Here is a 12,787-nt window from a genome sequence, read left to right as displayed (position 1 = left end):
AAGTCTTTGGTTGGCTTTTTTATAAATGTGATCTGAATTGATTTTCCATTTGAGGTTATTGCTTATGTGAGTGCCAAGAAATTTGAATGAGTCAGTGGTGGATATGGGTTCGCCTGAGATGAGTAGGGGGGTCTTGGGTTGTGCCTTACATCTGAGATCAATGATAAGTTCATGTGTTTTTGATGTGTTGAGTAGGAGGAGGTTATTATCTGTGCACCAAGTGACTGCTTTGTGTGTTTGAGTGCGGCTTATACAGCCATTTTCCAGCTATCTATTCATCTCCCAATTGAACATGACAATTGAATGTGCCTTCAGCACTGTCCTTTGCATTCTAGACCCTAACCATTTGCTTTGATAATTTTCTTTTCTTTGTGCCATTTTTAGTTCTTTTTGCCAATCACCTTTATACCCCAAGTCTTGACTCCCCCCCCCCCCCCCCCCCCCCCCCGATGGAAACAGTTTCCTTCTATGTCCCTCTATCAAAAGATTAACCAGTCATAAACAGGTCACAAAAATATGTAATAGAGGGACCTACAAGGAAACCCGTACAACATTTTTGAACGAAGATACATTTACCATTTTTCCAATTTAGTAGCAGCTAACCTTTATTTCCTTGAGTTTTGAACTACACATTAGACTTCCATGAGTAAATTTTTCTTTTTGGTTTTTGATAGATTCCATTTATCTGAACTCTTGCCCTGTTTATGCAATATTTCAGGGATTTTTCATGCGACACTGCCCTTCACAATGTTTGCGATATAGACCCATCATTTATTTATTTGCCTCTGTACTCCATAATTTGAGATTTGCAATAGAAAAAAATCACATGTGGTTAAAGTGCACATTGTCAGATTTTATTAAAGGCCATTTTTATACATTTTGGTTTCACCATGTAGAAATTACAGCTGTGTTTATACATAGTCCCCCCATTTCGGGGCACCATAATGTTTGGGACACATGGCTTCACAGGTGTGTGTAATTGCTCAGGTGTGTTTAATTACCTCCTTAAAGCAGGTATAAGAGAGCTCTCAGCACCTAGTCTTCTCTCCAGTCTTTCCATCATATTTGGAAACTTTTATTGCACTTTAACCACATGTGATTTTTTCTATTGCAAATCTCAAATTATGGAGTACATGGGCAAATAAATAAATGATGGGGCTTTGTCCCAAACATTATGGAGGACACTGTACGTCTTTTCTCATGTTCTCTTATCTCCTTTATCACTTCCTCTCTGATCTTTCTGTAATTTATCTGGTTTGCACTTGTGTTAACAACCTGACAATTGTCACATTCCTTTTTTACTCTACTCTCTAATGGATATCCATGGATCCCCATTTTTATTTCCCTATATGTTTCCCTCATGAAAATATACCGAGACGATACTAACCCTCTCCACTTTGAAGACTTCCCCTGGTTCAAATACACATTTGCCTGCCATGCTTTGGTTTCACATCATAGAATCAGAGCATGGAACCTGGCCCTTCAGCCAAACTCATCCATTCTGTCCATGATGCCCACCTATTTTCCCCCATTTGACTTGCATCGCCCTCAACCTTTCCTGCATCTGACCATGTACCTGGGCTCATCTCATTGAAAGTCACTTCTCCATTATTGCTATGCAGTCTGCATTTAGATGTCACAAGACCTCCATTATTAATAATTTCTTGATTCTTATACTGTGATGCAATTACATTGATCAGTAAAAGGAAAAAAAATATTGCTTTACTAAGAAAGATATATATTTAAAATAAAATTCTGAAGTTAAGCAAATTTAAAGAAACATGTCCAAATAGTTAAAGATTGCATAAAGTCCGGACATTGATGAACATCTAACCAAAAGAAACATTTAATGTGGTTAGCAATTTCAAGCATGTGACAAAATGTAGACAATTTTTGAGCATTTCCTTCACACCAAAAAATAAACAATTCATAATTTTCAAAGTTATTCCTGGATTGTCACACAATAATGATCAGAAAGGCGACAATTATTGAATAGACATTACATGACATTACAATTATGTTAACTAACCTCAAATTGAGAAACAGCAGCAAAGTGGGTTTCTCCTGACGATGTTGTATATTTGCTTCTGTAAAATCCCTTCATTTTATCGTTGAGTTCTCCAACAAAATCAATCTTCAAAGTGCCATTACCTAGTAAAATGTAGTCTTATGATTAATACCATATAAACAGGAACACACTTCATACCATGAAAGTGGAGGACCAAGAAGATTGTTATAGTTGCAGGATAAACCCATAACTGACTACGTTTATTACACCCAGGGGACATCTCTGGAAGTGCTCGGGTAGTAAACATTTTATTGGTTATTATTTTTGTGATTATAAATGACAGTTGTGAAATTACACTCATCTTCCACACGAGTATTCCCCTTGCAGGCTTCTTCCGCTACAAATCTGGATACTTGTGAAGCTGCAATTACCATGCGGAAAATGCCAACCCAACGGCAGCCAACAGGAAGGCACTTTCACACCATATTATTGATACGAGCTAAATTTAAAGCAGGATCAAAGTACTGATTATTAATAGTGTACTATGCAATCTCTAATTAATAATTCATTGTCTCGACATACATATTCAGAGGACAGTAGTATTCCACTAAATTGTTAATCAATATAACTTCCTATTCTTTCATTAGGATGCTTTCCCTTCTCATTTAGCATGTCCCTTCTTGGCCATTACTATCCAACCATGCACACTTATCTTTCAGAAAAATCTGACAAGATTCCAGCACAAACGGTTTTCCAAAACACAAGAAACACTTAAATTATATAAATCTAGAAGGTGATAGTCTTAAACTATTTCAGATAAGGGTGACATCAATGCAAGTACTCTATATGCTGGGCAGAAGGTATTACAAAAGGTGCTGGACATTCAATATTGTGACAGGAAATTTTTTCACAATGTGCATAGTGAATCATTGGAATTCATTACCCAAGAGCTTTAGAAGCTCAGTTGCAGAGCAAATTCCAGATGAAGGTCAATAAATACAGTGCATAGACGGAGTGAGGGAATGTGGCACAAATAGAAGAGAGTTGTTCTGATGTGCAAGATCAGCCATGATCTTACTGAATGGTATAAGACACTGAACAGCCTATTCCTGTTATTTCTAATGTTCTTATAAGCAACAATTGAATAAAAATGTTAATAACTGAAATTTTCTTCTTTTCCCTGATTTCCAAGTTATAATGGACACAACTAGCAGCCCCTCAAACACTAACCAGCAATACATTTGCAACATAAATCCAGCATTAAGGATTTTCATATTACAATTTTATCCTTTTTAACAAACTATTTTCTTCAAAGGTAGTCTTTTAACTTTATGGAGCAGTCATTATGTTGCTTTAATTACACCTGCCACAGTACATATCTCACCCTGGCATATGGTTATGAAATTAGCAAGATCTTGAAAATTTACTTTAATCTTAGTTGGACGTTTCACTGCCAGAGAGATCAAATCACATTGTACGATTCATTCTCCCAAGTAACAAGGCTTACTTAAAAAAAAACAGAATTCAAAGACAATTTACACATTTTGTTATGGCTGGAAGGCTCAGGTTCTCTCATTTCTGAATGAACGGCATGTCAAAAGAACCGATTGTACAGACAAAATTCTGGAGTAACTCAGCGGAACAGGCAGCATCTCTGAAGAGAAGGAGTGGGTGACGTTTCGGGTTGAGACCCTTCTCAAATCTCCTCAAAGAAACTATTCCTGCCTTTATTGGGCCTTGGGACAGTTGTCCTTTCCAATCCCACAACCATCTTCACCATCTCCCTTCTTGATGCATAAACTATTTAAGTTTTATAGATCTATGCATGGGAATCATGGGCTGACTATGTACATTTGGGAAATATGCTACAGCCACACGACAAACATTGGCAAGTCAGTGTTTCTGTCACTAAACATAAACTAAACTGGCAGAGACACAAGTGTAAAATTGAAACTGGAAAGGTCTTAAAAGCTAAACAACAGCAATGAGCTGGAACAAAATATGAGAATATCATTTTACTTTCCATGATCTAGAATTACCTTTCTGTAGCGCGCTAGGAAATGAAAGCGTCACCTTCTCATCTTCATTCTGATAATTGAACCCTGTTGCATTTATCTCTAAAATGAAATAGATACAAAATGTTTTTATTCATGTTCAGCTGCAATACACAATAATAGCAAAACTTGGAACAAACCTTAGAGTACAAGCTACAAACACTTCTTTGGTGTCCTTTATAGCATGGTTTTAAAGTTCTTGGGAAAGCGGACATTGGTGGCATCGCCAGTATTTACTGCCCATCTCAGATTCAGATTCAGATTCAATTTTAATTGTCATTGTCAGTGTACAGTACAGAGACAACGAAATGCATTTAGCATCTCCCTGGAAGAGCGACATAGCAAATGATTTAAATAAATAATAATAAGTGATAATAAGTGTCCGGGGGGTGGGGGGGTGATTGGCAGTCACCGAGGTACGTTGTTGAGTAGAGTGACAGCCGCCGGGAAGAAGCTGTTCCTGGACCTGCTGGTTCGGCAACGGAGAGACCTGTAGCGCCTCCCGGATGGTAGGAGGGTAAACAGTCCATGGTTGGGGTGAGAGCAGTCCTTGGCGATGCTGAGCGCCCTCCGCAGATAACGCTTGCTTTGGACAGACTCAATGGAGGGGAGCGAGGAACCGGTGATGCGTTGGGCAATTTTCACCACCCTCTGCAATGCCTTCCGGTCGGAGACAGAGCAGTTGCCATACCATACTGTGATGCAGTTGGTAAGGATGCTCTCGATGGTGCAGCGGTAGAAGTTCACCAGGATCTGAGGAGACAGATGGACCTTCTTCAGTCTCCTCAGGAAGAAGAGACGCTGGTGAGCCTTCTTGATCAGAGTTGAGGTATTGTGGGTCCAAGAGAGGTCATCGGAGATGTTGACTCCCAGGAACCTGAAGCTAGAAACACGTTCCACCTCCGTCCCGTTAATGTGGATGGGGGTGTGCGTGCCGCCCCTGGACTTCCTGAAGTCTACAATGAGCTCCTTGGTCTTCTTGGAGTTAAGGGCCAGGTTGTTGTCAGCGCACCATGCTGCTAAGTGCTGGACCTCCTCCCTGTAGGCCGACTCATCGTTGTTGCTGATGAGGCCAATCACCGTTGTATCATCTGCATACTTGATGATGGTGTTAGTACCATGTACAGGTGTGCAGTCATAGGTGAAGAGGGAGTAGAGGAGGGGGCTCAGCACACAGCCCTGTGGAACGCCGGTGTTCAGGGTGAGGGTTGAAGAGGTGTGCTTGTCTAACCTAACAGACTGGGGTCTGTTGGTTAGAAAGTCCAGTATCCAGTTGCAGAGGGAGGGGTCGATGCCCAGGTTACCGAGTTTGGTGATCAGTTTTGATGGTATAATGGTGTTGAATGCTGAGCTGTAATCGATGAACAGCATTCTTACGTAAGTGTCTCTGTTGTCGAGGTGGGAGAGGGCGGAGTGAAGTGCCGTTGAGATGGCATCCTCCGTACTCCTGTTCTTGCGGTAGGCAAACTGATAGGGATCCAGTGTCATATTTGTGACAGTGACTTAAATATTATTGTGTCAATTTGAACAGCTACAGTCCTTACTCTAAACTCTCTCATGCGGCTAAAAGAATGTTAGCATTTAGACCCTGCAAAAGTCTTGATATCTTTCCAAGTCAGTGCAATAATTGGTGGGGCAAGTGGTGACATTCCAATGTGCTTCTGAACTTGTCCATCTTGGTTTGGAGCTTGAGGGATCAGTATATGCAGTAACTTTAATTTGCGCAACTATGAGATTGTACACATTGCAGCCGTATAGAAACAAAAAAAATAGCGGATGGAATGGACAGCAAACGTCTAGCTTCAAATATTGTTGTTGTGGGCAAATGAAGATTATTCTGTCAAACTCCCTTACCTATCTGATGTGTTGTTGCAATCACAGAAGCAGACAGCTAAAGACACAATGTGCTGGAGTAACTGAGCAGGTCAGGCAGCATCTCTGGAGCACATGGATAGGTGACATTTCAGGTCGGGACCTTTTTTCAGACTGATTGATGATTTGTATATCTCAGCCAGGGCGCCTGCAATTTCTTCTCTAGCTTTCCACAGTGGCCTTGGATATATCTGATCAGGCCTGGAAGATTTATCTATCTTCATACGCCTTAGGACATCCAGCACCCCTGTGACCATAATATGGACTGTCCTCAGAAATCTCCATTTTCTATCCAAGATCTCCGGTCCTCATGTCTTTCGCCATGGTAAAAATAGACTCATAGGACTCAGGCCGCCTTCTGCGTACATGGATGACTGCTAGGGGCCCTATTCACTCTCCCTTTACCCTCTTTCCCTTAATGTACATAAAATCTCTAGATGTTCCTTAATATTTTCTGCCAGAGCGATCTCCTGACCCCTTTTTGCCCTTCTTACTTCCTTCTTAAATATGCACTTCAGTTCCCAAAACTCCACCAGGGATACACTTGATCCCAGTTGCCTGTACCTGCCCCATGCCTCATACATTTTCCTGTCCAGAGCTTCAATTTCTCATCATCCACGCTTCCTTCCTCCCACCTGCCTTACCTTTCACTCTAACAGGAACCTGCATACCCTGAACTTTTGCCATCACACTTTTAAAAACAACCCACTTTCCGGATGTTCCTTTGCCTGCAAACCTACTCCAGTCATATACAGCTATGGAAGGATTTACACATAAACTTGAGTATGTCAAGTATTAATGGACAAGAAGCCAATGCTAATGGGGGATCAGGAAGCCTCCTAAACAATCACTGTGTGCAGTTTGTAAAACTGACGATGCTTTCAGCAGGGATGAAAACAGATGTTGCAGAAGTGGAATTCTTTGATTTAAACATAGTTAATTATTCACTTCAGGAGCCATACAAATTCTTGACTTGAAGAGTCTGTGAGAGTGATTGACAGGAGGAATGCACCTTTTTTTCAGAAAGGGCTGGATACAGCCAGTGGGAAATTCCATAATCAGCTCCCAGAGATTCATTCATTGTGGATGGAGACAGAATTTATGTTATAAACCAGTCAAATCTGTTTTCTATAATGTACTCCTGAACAAACCTAATTCATATTTTCAAAGTCTTCTCCTTTGTCATGATCAGATTAATCAGGAGTACTAAAACACAAGTTATCCCCTATTATTTGAAAGGATCCACAGTGCATCTAGGGACCTCTAGTCCACACTACTTTGCATGAATGGTCAGTTTCAGGTAACAAATGTTCATCCAAAGTGAAACAGAGTTTAAGCAGATTACATATTTGGCAATGAGAGTTAAACTGCAATATTTACCATGTTTGCATAGCCCATGTATAATGATAAAAGGATATCAAACTCCGCATTTAACAATTCATTAAGCATTGAAAGTGGAGAATTTCAAAGTTACTAAGTAGTACAGCGCACTGATCCTAAATAGCAGTTTCTTCAGATTAAAAAAAAGAGGCTACCATCTATTTTAAAAATGCATAGATTAATATCAGTGTTTAGCAGCATATTCCACATAAATTGGTGCAATGAACAAAATTAACCTGCAATCTTACCTTGACCACCTTCTGGAACATATGATGCTGTAATGATGTCTATATCAGCACAGTTCATGACAATCTGATTGGTCGCCTGTCTTACCTGTAAATATATACACACATATAAACATCAGTAAACTTGAGAGAAATGCCATCAAAAAATTTGAAATGTACACATGATCATCACTCTCATGTATGGTGAAAAGGTACATAAGAACAACCCTGGACAAATGACCCTAAGTACCTAGATGCAGATACCTGCTCTGCATCATTCTCCCATGTGGAAGATTTGATACTAGGATTTTTTTGTGGGGCATTTAAAATATCCTCTTGCAAGTATGAAGGCAGTTTATGGACTGTATCGTTAGAATATTCGCAGCAAAACAGTCCAATTTATATCTTCAGCCTTTCTTCTCAGCCCCAATAGTTTTGTATTTGTTAGAATATTTATATCCAATCAGGAGCAGACCCTTAGATGCGTTATATTTCAGATTTTAAAATAAACCAAGCATTAAGAGTGTAACTTTGACGAATACAATTTCTTACAAATTGTTACATAAGTATTTGATCTTCTGTAACAGTCAATTTTTATATCTTCAGTATTTTATTGAAAATGACTTCTTTATTCATGAAGAATCAGTTTTATAAATAGATTTTAAATATTTTTTACCAATTTAATAGTGGTAACGGTTTGCGTAAATTCGTAAAGTATCTCTTTACCGTGAAATAGTGAAAATAGTTGCTTAATCTAGTTGATGCTGTAGTCTAAAGAAATAGTTAAAATAATTTACAACTGCATGAACTTGCAACAAAGTAAAATATCCATAACTGTTCTGCAGAAGAGAAATGTGCAAGGGGGTGATGGGGGGGCAAGTAAAAGTGGAGGACAATATCAAGATGGTGAGAAGAAACAAAGAAAAATTAAGCAGAGTGATTTGCGAAAATCCAGCAAGTAGTATTTTGCTCTGAACGTGAGGAAGTATCAAGGTAAAGACTTTTACATTAAATTTAATTTTGGTGTGGATGGACAGGTTCCCTGAAGCTTGATCAACGAGTATAAAGTATAAGCTCATCAGGATAAGATGCCAGTAGCAATTCTAAGTGATCAGGAGCTTATTTTTGGAACATGAAAAGAATTAGGAGCAAAGACGATACAGATGAAACCTTCAAGGCTGATACTGCAAAGTCAGAGCAGAGACCAAACACGATGAAAATAGGCAGACAATGATAAATCCGGCATGGACTTAGAAACCCACTCTGCATCAAACAGGTTATGCACTGCTCAGTCAACATAAGGATTAAAATAGCAAGTTTAATTTAAAACTAGCTATGAGACAAGAGTAGTGAAAATTGAATACGTAAAAAAGACAAGTTTGGCATCATAGGCATTGATATAAAAGTCGATCCAATGCCACGCATCATTGATCCCTCAACTGAAGAGAGGGCTGGAGACGTTAGTAATCTAGAGATAACACAGAAGGGAACTCACAGTAAATATGTGGGCTAGATTGCAAACAAGGAGGCAATATTAATGTGCACTATTAATCACAATTCAATAATGGAAGGTGTTCAGCTTGAAAAAAATCCATCCATTTAGCTGGTTTTTGCTTCTCTCTCTTGTTCTCCCACCTGCCATCAACCTTTCGCACAAATGCATTTGTATTCCTTAATTAGAATTTTGATTCATATACATGTGCTGGATGCTGGTGTGTTTTAATAATTTGAAACTATATGCACATCCCAAGCAATCCACTTCAGACCCAAAGCCATGAATCAGTGCATCCCTAATTCATTGACGAGCCAATCCATCCAAAAAGAAATATAACATGATAATGACATACACAAGATCCACAAAAATGATGCAATCATTAATAAAACTCACGCAATACTCTGTAACGGTAATGGAACAACTTTTCTATTAAAGTGACTCTTTCATGAGCTTACTATGAGAAGTATATAAAAATCATCAAAAGTCAAATGAAGGCCAAATATACAAGAACTTTATCAGGCTGCACCTATACAAAGATTAACTGGTTATTTCACAACTGGTGGAAAAGAATGCAAAATGACAAATGTTTTGAGATGGATGCCCGAGATGTTTATGACATTAGGAAGTGATTGCAGTATTGTTGCAATATGTAGATGACATGGTCTTGGGGAGGATGGGGAAGCGGAAAATATCCAAGAATAAAAATTTAAAGGAAACATTAGACCAGGTAATTGTGTGAGAAGGGCCTCCAGAGAAATATTGCTGGCTGCAGCAATAGGGAAGTATTAGACAAGAGTAGTATTAGGCAGTACGGTGGCACAGCGGTAGAGCTGCTGCCTTGCATCGCTCGAGACACGGGTTCGATCCCGACTACGGGTACCGCCGGTACGGAGTTTGTACTCCCAGTGACTGCGTGGGTTTTCTCAGAGATCATCGGTTTCCTCCCACATTCCAAAGACGTACTGGTTTAATTGGTTTGGTATAAGTGTAAATTGTCCCTAGTGTGTCGTCGGATAATGTTAGTTTGCGGGGATGCTGGTCGGTGCAGACTCGGTGGGCCGAAGAGCCAGTTTCCACGCTGTATCTCTAAAAACTGAAACTAAACTAAATCCATACTGGGGAAAAATCAAAGCTAGTAGTCACTATGCTGGGAGAAAAGCTTTGGATAAATTTAGTTTCAAAGGACAAAGCAGAAGTCAGAGTTAAACTGCACAGATGTGTAGGAAAGAACTGCAGATGTTGGTCTAAATCAAAGGTGGACACAAAATGCTAGAGTAACTCAGCGAGACAGGCAGCATCTCTGGAGAAAAGGAATAGGTGACGATATCTATTCCTTTTCTCCAGAGATGTTGCCTGACCCGCTGAGTTACTCCAGCATTTTACATTTATCTTTGGTGTAAACCAGCATCTGCAGTTCCTTCCTACCCCATTTGTCCATATCCTTCCAAACCTTTCCTATCCATGTACCAGCCTAAATATATTTTAAAGATTCTAATTGTACCCCTCGACCGCTTCCTCTGGAAGCTTGTTCTATCTACTCACTAAGCTGTGTGGGAAAGGTCTCCTTGAAATGATTTCTCTCTCACTTTAAATCTTTGCTCTCTAATTTTAGACTCTATCCTGGGGGCAGGGGGAAAAGAGTATGACCATTCACGTTATTTATGCCCCTCAGTTTTATACACAAAGGTACACGAAGGATCGAGCCTCCTTCGCTCGCGGGAAGAGGGATGGGAGCCAGAACAGCAAGTCAGCAATAAGTCGGATGACATTGGAGATTGTGAAGGCTGTCAAAGGATACTGCAGGATATAGATCAGTTACAGATACGAGTGGAGAAATGGCAGATAGAGTTTATTCGGGGCAAGTGTGAGTTGTTCCACTTTGAGAGATCAAATGCAAATGGAAAGTATACAGTTAGGCAAGATTCTTAAATGCTACATCCTAAATGTAGAGAGAGATCTTGGGGTCCCTTAAACTAGCAACACAAGTAGATAGAAGGTATATGGTGTGGTTGCCTTCATTTTCGAAGTTTGGAGTGGCGGCGCGGCTCTGGCTGCAGCGGCTCACCGGCAGTCCCGTTTGTTTGTGTTTTTTGTGTTGTTTATTTTGTTTTGGTTAGTCTAGTTTTTGGTTTTTAGTTTGTGTTTTGGGGGGGGTGGGGGGTTGAAACGGGGTTTGCAGTCTCTCCCTGCGGGGGGAATGCGACTTTTTTGTCGTATTCCCCTTCTCTGTCTCCGTCTGCGCTGAGGCCTAATGGAGCTGATGACCTCGAGGCTCCGGAGGCAGAGCCCGTCAGGACTCGCCCTGAGCTCGCTCCCGTGAGGGTGGTCCGGCTCAGGGCTGGAACAGTGCTCCCGTGAGAGGCTGTGGCGCTCTCGTGAGGGCGGCCAGCCCAAGGGTGAAACGAGGCTCCCGTCGGAGCGGCCGAGCTCGGGGAGGTGCGGCGCTCGCAGCCCGAGGGAGGTTCGGCGCCCACGTCGGGGCGGCCTGGCCCGAGGGAGAAGCGACGCCCAAGTCGGGGCAGCCCGGCCGGGGGGAGAAGCGACGCCCAAGTCGGGGCGGCCCGGCCGGGGGGAGAAGCGACGCCCAAGTCGGGGCAGCCCGGCCGGGGGGAGAAGCGACGCCCATGTCGGGGCGGGGCGGCCCGGCCCGGGTGAGGTTCGGCGGCCATGTCGGGGGCGGCCCAGCCCGAGGCTGAAGACAGCACGATACTAACGTGAGGGTGGCTGGGACGGTGTTCTGGCGGTGGTGGCCTGAGTCCGGGGTTCGGCCGCGGTCCAGCGGCTGCGTCTGCAGGACTGGTGGGCGGCAGCTTCGACCACCCCGGGCCGCGGTGTTTGAGCCGCGGGACTGATTTATAACATCGCCCGGGGGGTATCGCCTCAGCGCAGAGGGAGAAGAGGAGGGAAGAGACTGCAGACCTAAGACTTTTGCCTCCATCACAGTGAGAAGATGCTGGGTGGACTCACTGTGGTGGATTTTAATATGTGTTTATTGTTGTTTTTATTGTATTATATGTATGACTGCTGCAATTTCGTTCAGACTTCGGTCTGAATGACAATAAAAGCATATCTATCTATCTATCTATTAGCTTGTAGATTGATTATGAGAGTCAGGAAGTAATGCTACAGTTGCTTTGGTTATATTGCATTTGGAGTATTGCATCCCATTCAAGTCACATTACAGGAGTGATGTGTTGGACGGAACGGGTGCAGAAGAGGTCTACGAGGATGCTGTCTGGCTTAGAGGATATTATTTATATGAAGAGATTGGCCAAACTTGCATTTTTTCCCTCTGGTGGGTCGGAGCCTGAGGGGAGACCTGACAGAAGTTTATAAAACTAAGAGTCATAGACAATGTAGAAAGAATCCCCCCCTCCCTAAGTAGAAATGTTAAATAGACGAGGATATAGCTTTAAGGCAAGAAAGGAACATTTTAAAGATGATATGCGAGGCAAATATATATATTTTTTTTTTAAACAAACAGGAGCTGTAGGTGCCTGGAACACATTGTTAGAGGCCATGGTGGAAGACCATATGATAATGGCTTTCAGGATACTTTTAGATGGGCACATGAATACACAGGAAATGGAGAGATATGGATCACGCGCAGGCAGAAGGGATTGGTTTGATTTGGCACGTGTTCAGCCAAGACATTGTGTGCCAACAGACCTGGTCCTGTGCTGCACTTCTATATTCTATGATCTCAGTGCGACGATGGTGGCTAAGCCAAAGTGTGGATGATGATCACATTACA

At 41.7% G+C, this 12,787-nt stretch overlaps 1 protein-coding gene across 3 annotated transcripts in view; it reads right to left on the bottom strand.

The window, feature by feature from the left end:
- The window catches only part of npepps (aminopeptidase puromycin sensitive), a 159,183-nt gene that overhangs the window by 98,933 nt on the left and 47,463 nt on the right, over positions 1-12,787 (bottom strand). For all 3 annotated transcript variants that reach the window (XR_004414294.1, XM_033034924.1, XM_033034925.1), the window contains exons 2-4: positions 7,563-7,647; positions 4,048-4,125; positions 2,030-2,151 (exon numbers count right to left, since the gene is read on the bottom strand). Coding sequence is in view for 2 of the 3 variants with exons in the window: in XM_033034924.1 (XP_032890815.1) it covers positions 2,030-2,151; positions 4,048-4,125; positions 7,563-7,647 (285 nt within the window). In the remaining variant the exon portion in view is untranslated. The remainder of the gene's footprint in view (positions 1-2,029; positions 2,152-4,047; positions 4,126-7,562; positions 7,648-12,787) is intronic.

The sequence above is a fragment of the Amblyraja radiata genome, chromosome 16 (genome assembly GCF_010909765.2).
Source record: "Amblyraja radiata isolate CabotCenter1 chromosome 16, sAmbRad1.1.pri, whole genome shotgun sequence".
Classification (NCBI taxonomy): domain Eukaryota; kingdom Metazoa; phylum Chordata; class Chondrichthyes; order Rajiformes; family Rajidae; genus Amblyraja; species Amblyraja radiata.
Note: the sequence above shows the minus strand (reverse complement) of the source record. Positions and strands in the feature narration are given on the sequence as shown.